The sequence below is a fragment of the Pollachius pollachius genome, assembly GCF_949987615.1.
Source record: "Pollachius pollachius genome assembly, chromosome: 11".
In the NCBI taxonomy this organism is placed as follows: domain Eukaryota; kingdom Metazoa; phylum Chordata; class Actinopteri; order Gadiformes; family Gadidae; genus Pollachius; species Pollachius pollachius.
Genome location: NC_136944.1, coordinates 20,891,997 through 20,904,580, shown reverse-complemented (window position 1 = coordinate 20,904,580; position 12,584 = coordinate 20,891,997). Strand labels below are relative to the sequence as shown.

General features: G+C 46.1%; 1 protein-coding gene across 1 annotated transcript; it reads left to right on the top strand.

Annotated features, from left to right (window-relative positions):
- Positions 1-7,323: 7,323 nt before the first annotated feature.
- On the top strand, positions 7,324-10,762 carry tmem98 (transmembrane protein 98; the record flags this gene model as incomplete). Its single annotated transcript, XM_079746827.1, has 6 exons — positions 7,324-7,454; positions 7,996-8,127; positions 8,529-8,562; positions 8,675-8,790; positions 8,914-8,973; positions 10,561-10,762. 6 exons carry the CDS (start codon positions 7,324-7,326, stop codon positions 10,760-10,762), a joined length of 675 nt encoding a protein of 224 aa, XP_079602953.1.
- Positions 10,763-12,584: the final 1,822 nt, after the last annotated feature.

The window sequence follows — 12,584 nt, the reverse complement described above, 5'->3', positions numbered from 1 at the left end:
CCTTTCATTTCAGGGGCTGACTCCGTGTAGGTTATGTGTTGTAGGCCTACAGATAACTGAACAAGCAATACTGGTTTTCTAGGAGTCTAATCTTAAGAGGGAATTGGAAAGTGAACGCAAATCTCCACGAGAAAACAACATGCGCTCAAACATGAAGTGAAAATGATGAGTATTGGAATTACTCCATCATGTCAATCCCTGTTTTAGTGAACCACCGTTGCCCATGGATTTTAGAATCGAAATAGATTGTCAACAGAAAGATGTTGGTTTTAATCGGTCACTGACAAACAGCCTTCATGCAAATCCCGTCAACGCAATAATCAAATAAATAAATAAACAGCATTTATTTTTGTTATAAGTGTGTTTCTGCCAACAATGGGATTTGGAACAATGTCATATAGAGACAAAGGCCCTGCAAACAAAACAAGAAAAGCCCTTTGGCTGAAAGCCTGGAGGATTGTTTAGAATTTCAAGGACATTTGGATGTCCCCCCTTCCCCACAAGCACACACACACGCACACACACACACACACACACACACACACACACACACACACACACACACACACACACACACACACACACACACACACACAAACCCCTTAAATCTGTCTCTCAGTCCCAGTAAGCTTCGTTCAAACTCCCGCTCTGCTGCTTATAAAACAGAAGGCTGTTTTATAGCGTTGCGACGCAGCAGGGGCTATAGGAAACCCCGTGCAAGGAGAGGAGCTCCTAGGACAGACCCTCGCTCCGTATCGCTCCCTCGCTTCCCTCGTCTTTCCCTTCCGTTTCCAGCCCTCTGATTGAAGCGTCACTCAGAGAGTCAAGAGACCTTAACGAGGCTCGTCACTGTAAAATTGGATGTTAGGTTTGTTTGGAACGGCCGAAGACTCGGAACAATGTAGACATTCACGCCGAAGCTGATTGATGACTATCTCACTCAAACTCTATCTCACTCTCTCATTATCTCACTCTGAGTATATGTACCTCAGTATTCTAACTAGCTCACTCTCTAACTTTATGTCACTCTATCTCAGTATACCTGTATATCTCAGTATTCTAACTCTCACTTTATTTCACTCTGTCTCACTCTCTAACTACATCCCACTCCGTCTATCTCACTGTATCTTAATATCCAACTCTATCTTAGTATATATAACTCTATCTTACTCTTTCCCAGTATATCTAACTCCATCTCACTCTTATTATATATCACTCTTTTACTTTATCTCACTAGGCCTACCTCTGCCTCACTGTCTGTCTGTTGCCCTCCGCTTGTCTCGGAGATTCCTCATAATAGGACAGTTGTTTAATACTCGTTCATTGACATTCACGCCGCTACATATTTTTGTAGCCACACACACACACACACACACACACACACACACACACACACACACACACACACACACACACACACACACACACACACACACACCCACAACGTCTCTCTCGAGTTTAACTTCCATTTCACTTATTCATATTGTGGTTTCCATGTCAGCCGCCCACGTTAACCACACCCATCCATCAATGATAACACTCGCTAGGGCAGTGTTGACCCTGCCCGATGTGAAACACTCCAAAGCATATTCATTTGGCCCGGGACATTAGCTATCAAGAGACAGATGGCGCCGTCACGAGGAAGCATATAGGTTTTTAATTTCCACAAGATAACATATACAAACACGACGTACATGTAACACATTGCATGGAGGAATAGCATCTGCCCAACAAAACGGCCAGTATTTGGAAATGGAAAAAATCTTTAGTGTTTGCTGCATACTAAAGGATTTCTTATTGTCTGCTTACATTCCTACACCTATCATGACTTCTGCCTTGTTGAGGCAACGAAAAGCTCAGAATGAATTTTCCTCAAACACCTTAACAAGCGGCCCATTTTCTCCCTTCAATGTTGTTGTTTTTTTTTCTTCTACAACCTTTTTTTTTCCGTAATAGTTCTTAAAGGTGGGTTTAGGGGGAGGGTTTTAAAAAAGCTGCGATGCCCACTGGCCAGGCTTAGAGACATGCTCCTGATGGATCAGTCACCTGTCAGCGCAGGGGCGTAGGAATGAGTTTAACATTGGGGGGGACACATATCGGAGACCTGACAGATCCGTTAATGGTTTGAAATACAGAAATATGTCATAAATTAACTACACTAAAAAAAAATCACAAATATTTTATTCTACTAAAAAGATACATTTGTAAATGTAAAGGAAAACACATTTTGAATGGCAGTAATGAAATGATAAATATCAAATCAATTCTTTAATTGCACACTCAATCATCCAGTTTTTTAGAATAAGAAGCGATGACATGACGCTGGGTTGCGCTTTCAAAATAAAATAAAATATTTTTCTCCCCCTGGTATAATTTTTAGGTGGGACAAATGCGCCTGTCTCCAGTATTGGAGGGGACACGTCCCCTCCGTCCCCCCCGGTTCCTATGCCCTTGTGTCAGCGTGTCCGTACCTGGAATCCAAACACAAGCTCAATACGCTCACTAGGGCCTGACCGCGCCAATGTGACTGGTGTCTGGAGCCTCACAGGACGAAGGGAACACATCGATCATGAAAACGCCACTTCAGACCCATGACCACGCCAGAGATCCAACCGCCAACCTCTGCTGTCGAGGGAAGACCCCACACCCCCCCCCTCCAACGATTGGCTGCCAGTGTTATGCCCCGCCCCTCAAACCAAAAACTAGAAAAAGGCTGCAGTGACACAATATGAGACCACCAGCGCTTTAATTTGGGGGTCTCAATTGGAAAAAATGAATTAGCACTAGACGAAACGAGGACAAAGAAGAAGTATTAGTCACACTGGTCTTGCGGTTTGTAATTATTCTCCATGAACTGAAATTGTTGTGACACTGTAAACCATCAGCCTTGATAAATGTGTGTTGTTGTTGCATGTGTGTGTGTGTGTGTGCGAGTGGGGGACGGTAGTAAGGACCTACAGGTACTTTGGGACAAACTTAATCGCTCCCCCCAAGCCTTGGATCCTCCAGCGATAGATTCATCAGTGCTGGGAGCAAGGAGATAAATGTACAAATTAGGGGAATGAGAAACGACTCTCCTGGGCTGAAGTGGAACCTCAAGGCATATCCTGCCACCTGTTGAAACCCGGTCTCAGACGGACCTGAAACCCTTTCTCCAGAGGGTATGAACGGCTGGCGTCTATCCCTGCTCCGGCACGGTCCATGGACGCCAAACAACTAACATGAGGCAAGGATAATCGTGACTGGGAGAGTGATAGGCAATTCTTCAGATTTAAAGCTTGATCAAATCACCTTGTATAAAAATGGGCCGCACCCTTCCTGTAGCAAACAAAGGTGTGTGTGTGTGTGTGTGTGTGTGTGTGTGTGTGTGTGTGTGTGTGTGTGTGTGTGTGTGTGTGTGTGCGTGTGTGTGTGTGTGATTGAGTACATGCGTGTACTATTCATATGTGCATGTGAATACAAGTGTGTGTGTGTGTGTGTGTGTGTGTGTGTGTGTGTGTGTGTGTGTGTGTGTGTGTGTGTGTGTGTGATTGAGTACATGCGTGTACTATTCATATGTGCATGTGAATACAAGTGTGTGTGTGTGTGTGTGTGTGTGTGTGTGTGTGTGTGTGTGTGTGTGTGTGTGTGTGTGTGTGTGTGTGTGTGTGTGTGATTCAAAATACTCTGTGCACCGCCCAAAGCAACGATACAAGCCAGCTGTTGTGTCGCAGCCTGCCTGCCTGCTTCCCTCTTCGAGAACACGGACACCTGCTTGATGGCTGGGCTGTTTAGCGTGTTGTCTGTGCAGTGGCTGTTGGGAAGCGTCTGGGACTACAGTGTCTCTGTGCAGTTAGCACCTTCTGGTTGGAAAGGAGAGAGTTGTGGGAGGAAGTGGATCTCACACAGATTTCCCTGGCTAAAAACTACAAAACCCAGTCCCTCCACCACAATCACAATGGGGACCGGTTGAGAGAGAGAGAGCTGTGTAACAACTCACTATATATCAATATTATAGCCTCAAAGTTGCCAGAAAAAGTTAGCTAGATAAAGTTTTTGCATGCTAGGTGCAACACTTGCCAAACTACCTTCAAACTGGTGAACAATAATTGTCTTGATGATTTTTTTGTTTTTATCAGCAGAAGACAACAACTTCTCTGTCGCCTCCCTGACAACAAGCTTTGCACTTCTCAATACTAAATACTTTAGTTACTAATAAGTTACTGAAGACAGTCCATTATCAACAACAAAAAAGCAGTTTGGAAGGTCATCTGTTGCAGCGACAATGGAAAACACACACAGGCTAAACCATCACGTCTAGTTAAGGCTGAATATTCAAGTAGATGGGAAAATGGGTATTTCCATCTTCAAAGTGAACATCTTCGTGTGGTATGCTGTGCTTGTTGTCAGTATGTGTGTCCTGGTGGGTTACCATCACGGTGTAGTCACGGTGAGTGAGAAGGAACGTCTAGGAGAAATGGCCTCCCAAAAGAATGCCAGAGGAATGCAGCTCTTATCAGAGCACAGATAAGGCACCGCTGATCATTATTCTACCAGTCAACACACTTTCTTCACACACCCTTCTCCCAGAGCCAACTCTTGGTGTGAAAACGATCTTTCTAACTGTACAAGAGTCCCTTGTCCTAACACGAGTTATAACCCTACAGTAGATCATCCATTCTAACTGGTAAGGTGCGCCACCTAGCGTCTGCCCTGCGCGCAATCATCCGTTTGTTCTCGGCCACCTTCACATAAAAGTAGACCCTGCTTGTATATCCTGACGAGCGCGGACGCACGAAACACAAATATCACATCCTAACATTGGAGACAATGGTCTTATGTACCGACCCACCTTCTTTAGGACAATAACAGAGAGACCGTGCTCTAAAGGTGAAGGGGGGGGGGGGGGGGGGGGGTGATGATGGCAAGGTGGACCATCCCTCACCGCACTGACCTCTCGGTCGTTCACGTCCGCCCTGCGCGCTCCCGTGCCGGGTCTGGAGAGGTCGGTGCCGTCTCCGCGCGCCCGCGGGAAAAGCGCTTTGTCTCCTGACGCGAGAACACCGAAAAGATGTAGGTGAGTCAAACTTTATTAATCTATTTAGCGTTATTTTGATCAATGCAAAGCTTAGCTGTGTCGTTATCTTAAAGTTATATGTCAGTCTTGCAGGTAAAGCTAATATTTTGTTTGTATATTTTTGGAGAACATTAATAACCTCATTAAGTTGGTGAAGTTAAGTGCGTCTGCATGAATAGGCCTAAACAGCGCACTTTTGTGGCGCATAGAAAAAGTTGTAAATGTCTTGTTCTAAATGTCTCTATAATGACATCCAATTATTTTAGAGTTATAAATGTTGCCCGTAAAAGTTCGAAAAAGCTTCGTGCAAAGCGTTGTTTCATTGGCTTACACAATTTCATAATATGACTATAGCCCATCATATTAGGCAATTACTTTGAAAAGCGTCGTTCAAGGCAAAATATTGCAGCCTTTTGTAGACTTAATTGGGAATAATAAAGTTGCAAAAATACGCAAAATAAACGGTGCAAGATATAGGCCTACTCACTGAAAAATGGTAATATTCTACCCATTATGAAGAAAAATAGCTAAATCATCGATGGCCTGGATGTTGGCGTTCAATTTCTCTAAAAGTCCCACTTTTAAGAGATACCTGATGACAATAGGGCTAATGTAACAACAGCGATTAATCTGATTAAAGAATTACCGCATTCCATGGCGGAATTTCAATCATTCATCCGTTAAGAAAGGAAGGTTTAGAAGAATGCTGCAACTCTTTTAAGTCCTTTTCCCCAACGTTATGCTCACAGTTTGGCTGTGAATCTAAAACACCACGGTTTATTACTTGTTTGATCCATGCTATGTCCTCCAACATTGTGTGATCACACACACACACACACACACACACACACACACACACACACACACACACACACACACACACACACACACACACACACACACACACTTAGGGCAGGGCTGGTTAATGAATGACTAGCTCGGGCAGAGGGCAGCTAGTCTCGATTGTAACACCAGAAACAAAGTCGTTTGTGAATGAAAAGCATCTAAAGTTAACAAGTGGACGTTTATGTCTCCAGTTATTTGCCAATGGACTGGACTAAATAGAGGAGGTACTCACAACGAAGAGGACCAATCGATCTTCAAGTAGGTGCTTACAGCTGCTTGGTCCCTTATGTAGATGTTCTATGTGAACACAACCTACTAGATGTATGTTGTGTTTCCTCTTGTCCCTGGTGTTCAAGGAGGACAAAACTACAAAGTTGTGTTCATGCTGTTTTGCTGAATAATACTTTACGAGGATAACTGTTTGCAGTTGTAGATTTCTAGAATAATTGAATTGCTGCTCTGCTTGTCCAGATATGTAGGTAAATATATATTTAAATATATATATATATAGTCCTTTTTTTGTAAATATGTATATTCACAAACACTAGTTTGGGTAAACTGTATGTTTATATATTGATAAGAACCATAGGGTTTGTGATATGTTGTGTTCGTAATGCAGACAGAGTGAACGAAGGGCAGGTCTCTGGTCACGTTTGGTTCCTTGAATTTCCGGGCTGGTCGGATGAAGATATGAGTGTGTGTTTACTGTAAGGTGTGTCGCACACAAAGAGCCTTTTTCTCCAATTTCATATTCCAAACCCAGCAGGATTAGTAGGGTGATTACACGTGTTCAACTCACAGGCTAATGCCACTTTTCCGAACAGAAGTGCACAAAACAGAACCGTTTTCACAGAGTTCTCACTCGGGACAAACACCGGCGTAGACACAGGCGTCGCACATGACTCTAACGAGGGGTCCTCTCCTCTGATGTACCAGGGCCAGTGTAGGACTTATCGTCACTGGTTTAGGCTTCTACCTGTTCCCTGGTAACTAGAAAGATCAGGCCTACATTCAAATTAAGGACATTTCGCTTTCCTTTTGCTTTTATCTAAAGTGACTTACAACTTACGATAACAATCTCTATTCCTTGTATACAACAAAGATAGCTAGGACGAGACGCCACACGATGCCAAGCACTATTTTTAAGTGCCAGGACGTACACCATACAATAACCTGAAGTAGGATCTGTGTTTCTCCTCGATGATGGCTCCGTGAGAAGGGTTTATAGTTCTCTCCTCCCTGGCCTTAAACCCCGCCACCCTGTGCTTTCTGTCCTCCCACCAGCGGAGTTAATGTTTCTGTAGCCGAGCTCCGACCTCCAAGTCGCGACCGCTGGGACGGCTGACCCCGTTTCCACACTGTCGGTGCCGGGTCCCGCACCTTTCCTCCCCCTCCACCCCCTGGCGACCACCACCGTCACCATGGAGACGGTGGTGATCGTGGCCATCAGCGTGCTGGCCACCATCTTCCTGGCGTCCTTCGTTGCTCTGGTGGTGGTCTGCCGCCACCGTTACTGCCACCCCCACTACCTGCTGCAGCACTTTGACTCCAAGTCAGTACCCTGTCGAATCCTCACTCATGATTCCTTGCCTGTCATATACCCTTTACCCCCCTTACTTCGGGGGGGGAAACAAGGGAAACAGTGATACATGGTGGCTAATTTATCGACATATTTCATTGTCGATCTAGCTTTCTATGATGTGCATGACAATTCGTACGGTAAGGTAAACACAATCATGTCATTTAGAGTAACCAACTCACTCTGCCATATAACGTTATCTACGGCTGTATGGGTAGCCGACTCATCTAATGCTAAGGTAGCTAGTTAACATTAAACATTTCAACATCGGAAATGGTGGCGAAGACCACTCAGATTATCCCACTCTCTATCCTACTTCACAACGTCAAACAATTTATTTTGTTGTTTTGATTAGAGACACCCCTCGGAGGGTAATTGAGTGGGTGAACGAGTGAGTGAGCGAGAGAGTTTGTGAAGTGTTTTGGATAGTGGGTGTTGGTGTTGACAAAAAGTCACTTAACCGGTGGCCATCTCAGTGACACATAATAACTCCCCCCACCCCCTCGTTCTGCAGGCCTACCGTGGATCTCATCGGCGCCATGGAAACGCAGAGCGAGCAGTCGGAGTTGGAGCTGGACGACGTGGTCATCACCAACCCGCACATCGAGGCCATCCTGGAGAACGAGGACTGGATCGAAGACGCCTCGTACGTCCAGACCTGTAGCCCGATTCATCCCCAGGCCTGAAGGCGTCGCTGGGTGACCGCCGTTCGCCCAGCAGTGGGGGGCCGAACGCTCATGGCGGCAGTAGCTCAGGAGGTAGAGCGGGCTGGCTGGTAACCGCAAGGTTGCCAGTTCGACCCCCCGGCTCGTCGAATGTCGAGGTGTCCCTGAGCAAGGCTCCTCACCCTAACTGTGTGTGTGTGAATGTGTGCATGATGGGTGATGTCAGGCAATACTGTAAAGCGGTTTGATTAAAAGCGCTATATATAAATGCAGTCCATTTACCATATACTCATAATGGGAGTGTCCCGTGGATGAGGGGTTTTGCTAAAACGCAACGGTGCATCTATGTTAACCGGCTGTCCTCTCCCTCTCCCTCTCTCAGTGGTTTGGTTTCTCACTGCATCTCCATCTTAAAGGTGAGCTCTCTCTCTCCCCCTACAACCCTCTGTTTAACGGGACCCCCCCCACACCCGGTATTTGTTTCTAAACTTCCTGATTCAATTCCTCCCTCCTTGACGACCGTAACAGATCTGCCACACGCTGACGGAGAAGCTGGTCGCCATGACGATGGGCTCGGGCGCCAAGGTCAAGGCGCCGGCCAGCCTCAGTGACATCATCAGCGTGGCCAAGCGCATCAGTCCGAGGTGATGGCACACGCGCGCACGCACGCACACACACACACACGAATAACAATCGCCAAGCAATTCTCACAACTTTCTCCACATGAATGATTTTAATCAGAGTCCCCCCCCCCCTCCCCCCCGCAGGGTGGATGACGTGGTACGGTCCATGTACCCCCCCCTTGACCCAATCCTGCTGGATGCCAGGTGAGCACCTTTTACAGCATGTTCATGTTTGAATCATCGATTTGTTTTCAACCCTTCATGCAGTCCCTTCACCCTGGCGTTGTGAACGAGTGAGTATGTTCATGTCGCAAACGGTGTCTCTAGGATCCAAAACACACACACACACACACACAGACTGCGTCAGTTCAGCTCATGTTGAATGAATAGCGGTTCCCTTTAACACCACCTCGAGCTCAGCTTAATGTTTGTCCTGCTCTTTGTTTACGCTGGGTAAGAGTGTCCATATCGTCTTAACGAACGGTATTTGGTGAGGTCACCTCATTAACGCGGTGACTTGCAGACTCTCTGCACCTCTACCCTCACCGCCGTTTATTAATTGTAGCTCATGAGATGAAGAGAGATGTGACAAAGACTAAGTCATTTGTCCTACAGCCATATAACTTTTCATCCACTGAAAAAGTTTACAGCTTAAAAGTGGCCTAGTTTTTAATTAAAAGTTACATAAGTCCCTTTTTCCATCCGTTTCCCACTTTTCAACAACTATCCGCTGATTATTCATTAGAAAGCAGCCCCTTCACTTATCGCCTCTAGTCCTTTGCCACTTTCGCTCGTTTATTCAGACCCATAATTGTTTTTCAAACACTAAGCAGCCGCAATTGACATTTAAACCGCCAGCTGGGAAGTTAATGCTATGGTGTTGCTATCACAACGGGGTACTATACCCTGGTTTAGGGTAGCATAACACCACTTTCACACCGTCGTTGAAGATAAGGTCGCAGCTGTGCGGCTTCATTTTCTTTCCTCCGGTGCAGTGAATATTTCACACCAAGCGGTAAAAACGTGCATCAGAATTACTCTCCTGACTAACTCGTTCAGAGTTCACCTAGACTTCCCCTAGCCACCCCCTCCAACGCTTTTATTGTAGGTGTACGTCCTGGCACTTAATGTAAACACTTATTGTATGTTGTACGTCCTGGCACTTAATGTACACACTTATTGTATGTTGTACGACCTGGCACTTAAAAATAGTACTTAGCTGTCGCATCTTATCCTAGCTATCTTTGTTTTTATACGGGGACTTGGTTAACCTAGCGACTGTTAGTGCTTGGCTCTTGTTTCTATGAACATCCTTACTGTATTGACAGTAAGGATACATCGTTTTCTCTTTCTTCCGACAAATGTACTTATTGTAAGTCAATTTGGATAAAAACGTCTGCTAAATGCCCTGATTGTCAATGTAGAATTAAAGGTGACTTATTATACCACCAGGTGTGACTGTGATTAGCCATTACAAGCCATTTTGAATATCTGCCATCATAGGCGGTCGAGTCTACCTAGATGTATGACGGATAGATGAGCAACGTTTGCTACTGTCGACTGGGTAGGCCAGTAGACTGATCTATCCAGCATACATCTAGGTGGACACGCCCACTTGTGATGTCAGAAGAGGCAGATTTTCAAAACGGCTCGTAGCGGCTGATCGGTCAAGTCAGATGAACCAATCGTCCGTATGGTACCTCACCACCTCCTCCTCCTCCTCCTCCCCTTCCTCCATCTCTTCCTCCTCCCCCACCTCCATCATCTCTTCATTTTCCTCCTCCTCCTCAGAGCCACCGCCCTCCTGCTGTCCGTCAGTCACCTGGTGCTGGTGACCCGCAACGCCTGTCACATGTCCGGCAGCATGGACTGGATCGACCAATCGCTGCACGCCGCCGAGGATCACATGATCGTGCTGCGCGAGGCCGCCATGGCGTCCGAACCCGAGAGGAACTTTCCGGGCGTGGACGTGCATAGGGAGCAGGCCATTTAGAGATGCGCCAAGTCATGGCACGGGCATAGCAACACACATACGTACATAGAATACACGCAGAGGAAGTATAGCATGTCCACCCTATGTTTTAAAGGTGTAACGGCTAATCACACTCACACGTGGCGGCATGTAACGGGAGCTTTAATAGTGCAAACAGTGTTGAATAGCCAAGCATTTCCTTCTCATCGAGGACGAATCAGCACTCTTCACAATCATAACCGCCCCTTTAACCCCATAGCCTTGTTAGAAACTTTCCCTTGCCCGTCGTATTTGTCACGTATTGTGCACTGCATACCAATGTCGTATTGTTTTCTAAATCGTTCTCCAGAATTATCGCTCATCCACAACACAGCTTCGGAGGGCTATTGGCAGTACAAAGGGGGTGTGTGTGTGTGTGTGTGTGTGTGTGTGTGTGTGTGTGTGTGTGTGTGTGTGTGTGTGTGTGTGTGTGTGTAGGGGGTTTTATAGCTGTTTCTCTGCTCCACTTGCTCTCTGATACCCAGCCTCTGGTTCCTGCCCATCGCACCGCACCAGGCCCTAATCCGATCTGCTCAGGGGCCTTTCCCAGTCACACGGAGGGCTTAGTCCGCCTAATCCAAACCGGGCACCAGAACTGCCTGCTCCCTAACAGGGCCCAGGTCGTCTCACAGCAGGGGGGGGCTGACGACTAATGAGGAGGGTATAGACGGTCCCTTAGAGAGGAATGAGGGAGAGAGAAGGGGAGTAAACAGAGGAGAGAAAGTAACAGTGGATAGTTACAGATGGTATGGACGCGTTTGCATCAGGAGGTATTAAGCGAGGGAAGGGAGAGGGGAAAGGTAGTGAAAGTGAAAGTAATAGTGATTACAGATCGTATGGACTTTGACTTCAAAAGTGATGGGTGATGGGAAGGAGAGGGAATGGGAGTGAAAGTAATCGTGATTACAGATTGTGTTGACGTTCACTTGAAGAGTGACGAGAGATGGAAGGAGAGGGACTGGTAGTGAAAATGAAAGCATCGGTGATTACATGTGGTATGGTTGGTGTGGACGTGTTTGCATCAGGAGGTGATAAGCGAGAGAAAGTTATAGTGATTACAGATGGTATGGAGCTGATGAGAGAGGGAGGTAGTGAAAGAGAAGGTACTAGTGATTACAGATATGGTGTGACGGCCGCAGTGCCGGCAATACAGGATGTGCCAGTATGTCAGCCCGTGGAGGAAGGGAAGAGGTGACGTTGCTTGTAAGGCCTGTTATTAAAGCATGTGCACCTGCCTCTCCAAGCGTGACTAATGCTAAATACCCTCCAGGGTCAAGGGGGGGGGGGGGGATGTGAGACTTTAAAATACAACAACCAGATGGGCGCTGCACAGATGGGCACAGCACAGAACACAACGGTCCGGTCACACAGGCCACCGTACACAAAAGGAACGATTTAGCACAGCCTTACGTTCTGCAATCTCAAGTAGACTGTTTTGCGGGACCAATCAGGGGTTCTGTGTGAACCTTGCAGGATTTATATTTTTCATCTTCAATTGAAAACGAGCGTTGTATCGAAGGCCGTTTGTAACGCAGGCATTAAACCGATGCACATTAAACCGACACAATTAAAGCGGTCACCATTTTTATTTAGTTTCATTAGCGTTTTCTTTATTTGTAAGCACTCTTTTCTGTCATGTCCTCAGCTCAGTTTGTTACTGATGTCATTATTTTATCCCTCCCCCCCACCTGAAATGTCTTTTCTCATTGATTTGTACAGATAAATGTAACTTTCTTAAGAAAATCAATTTGGACTGTGTTCTTTGTTGCTGCCATTTTAAATAATTGCTCTACAGAACACCATG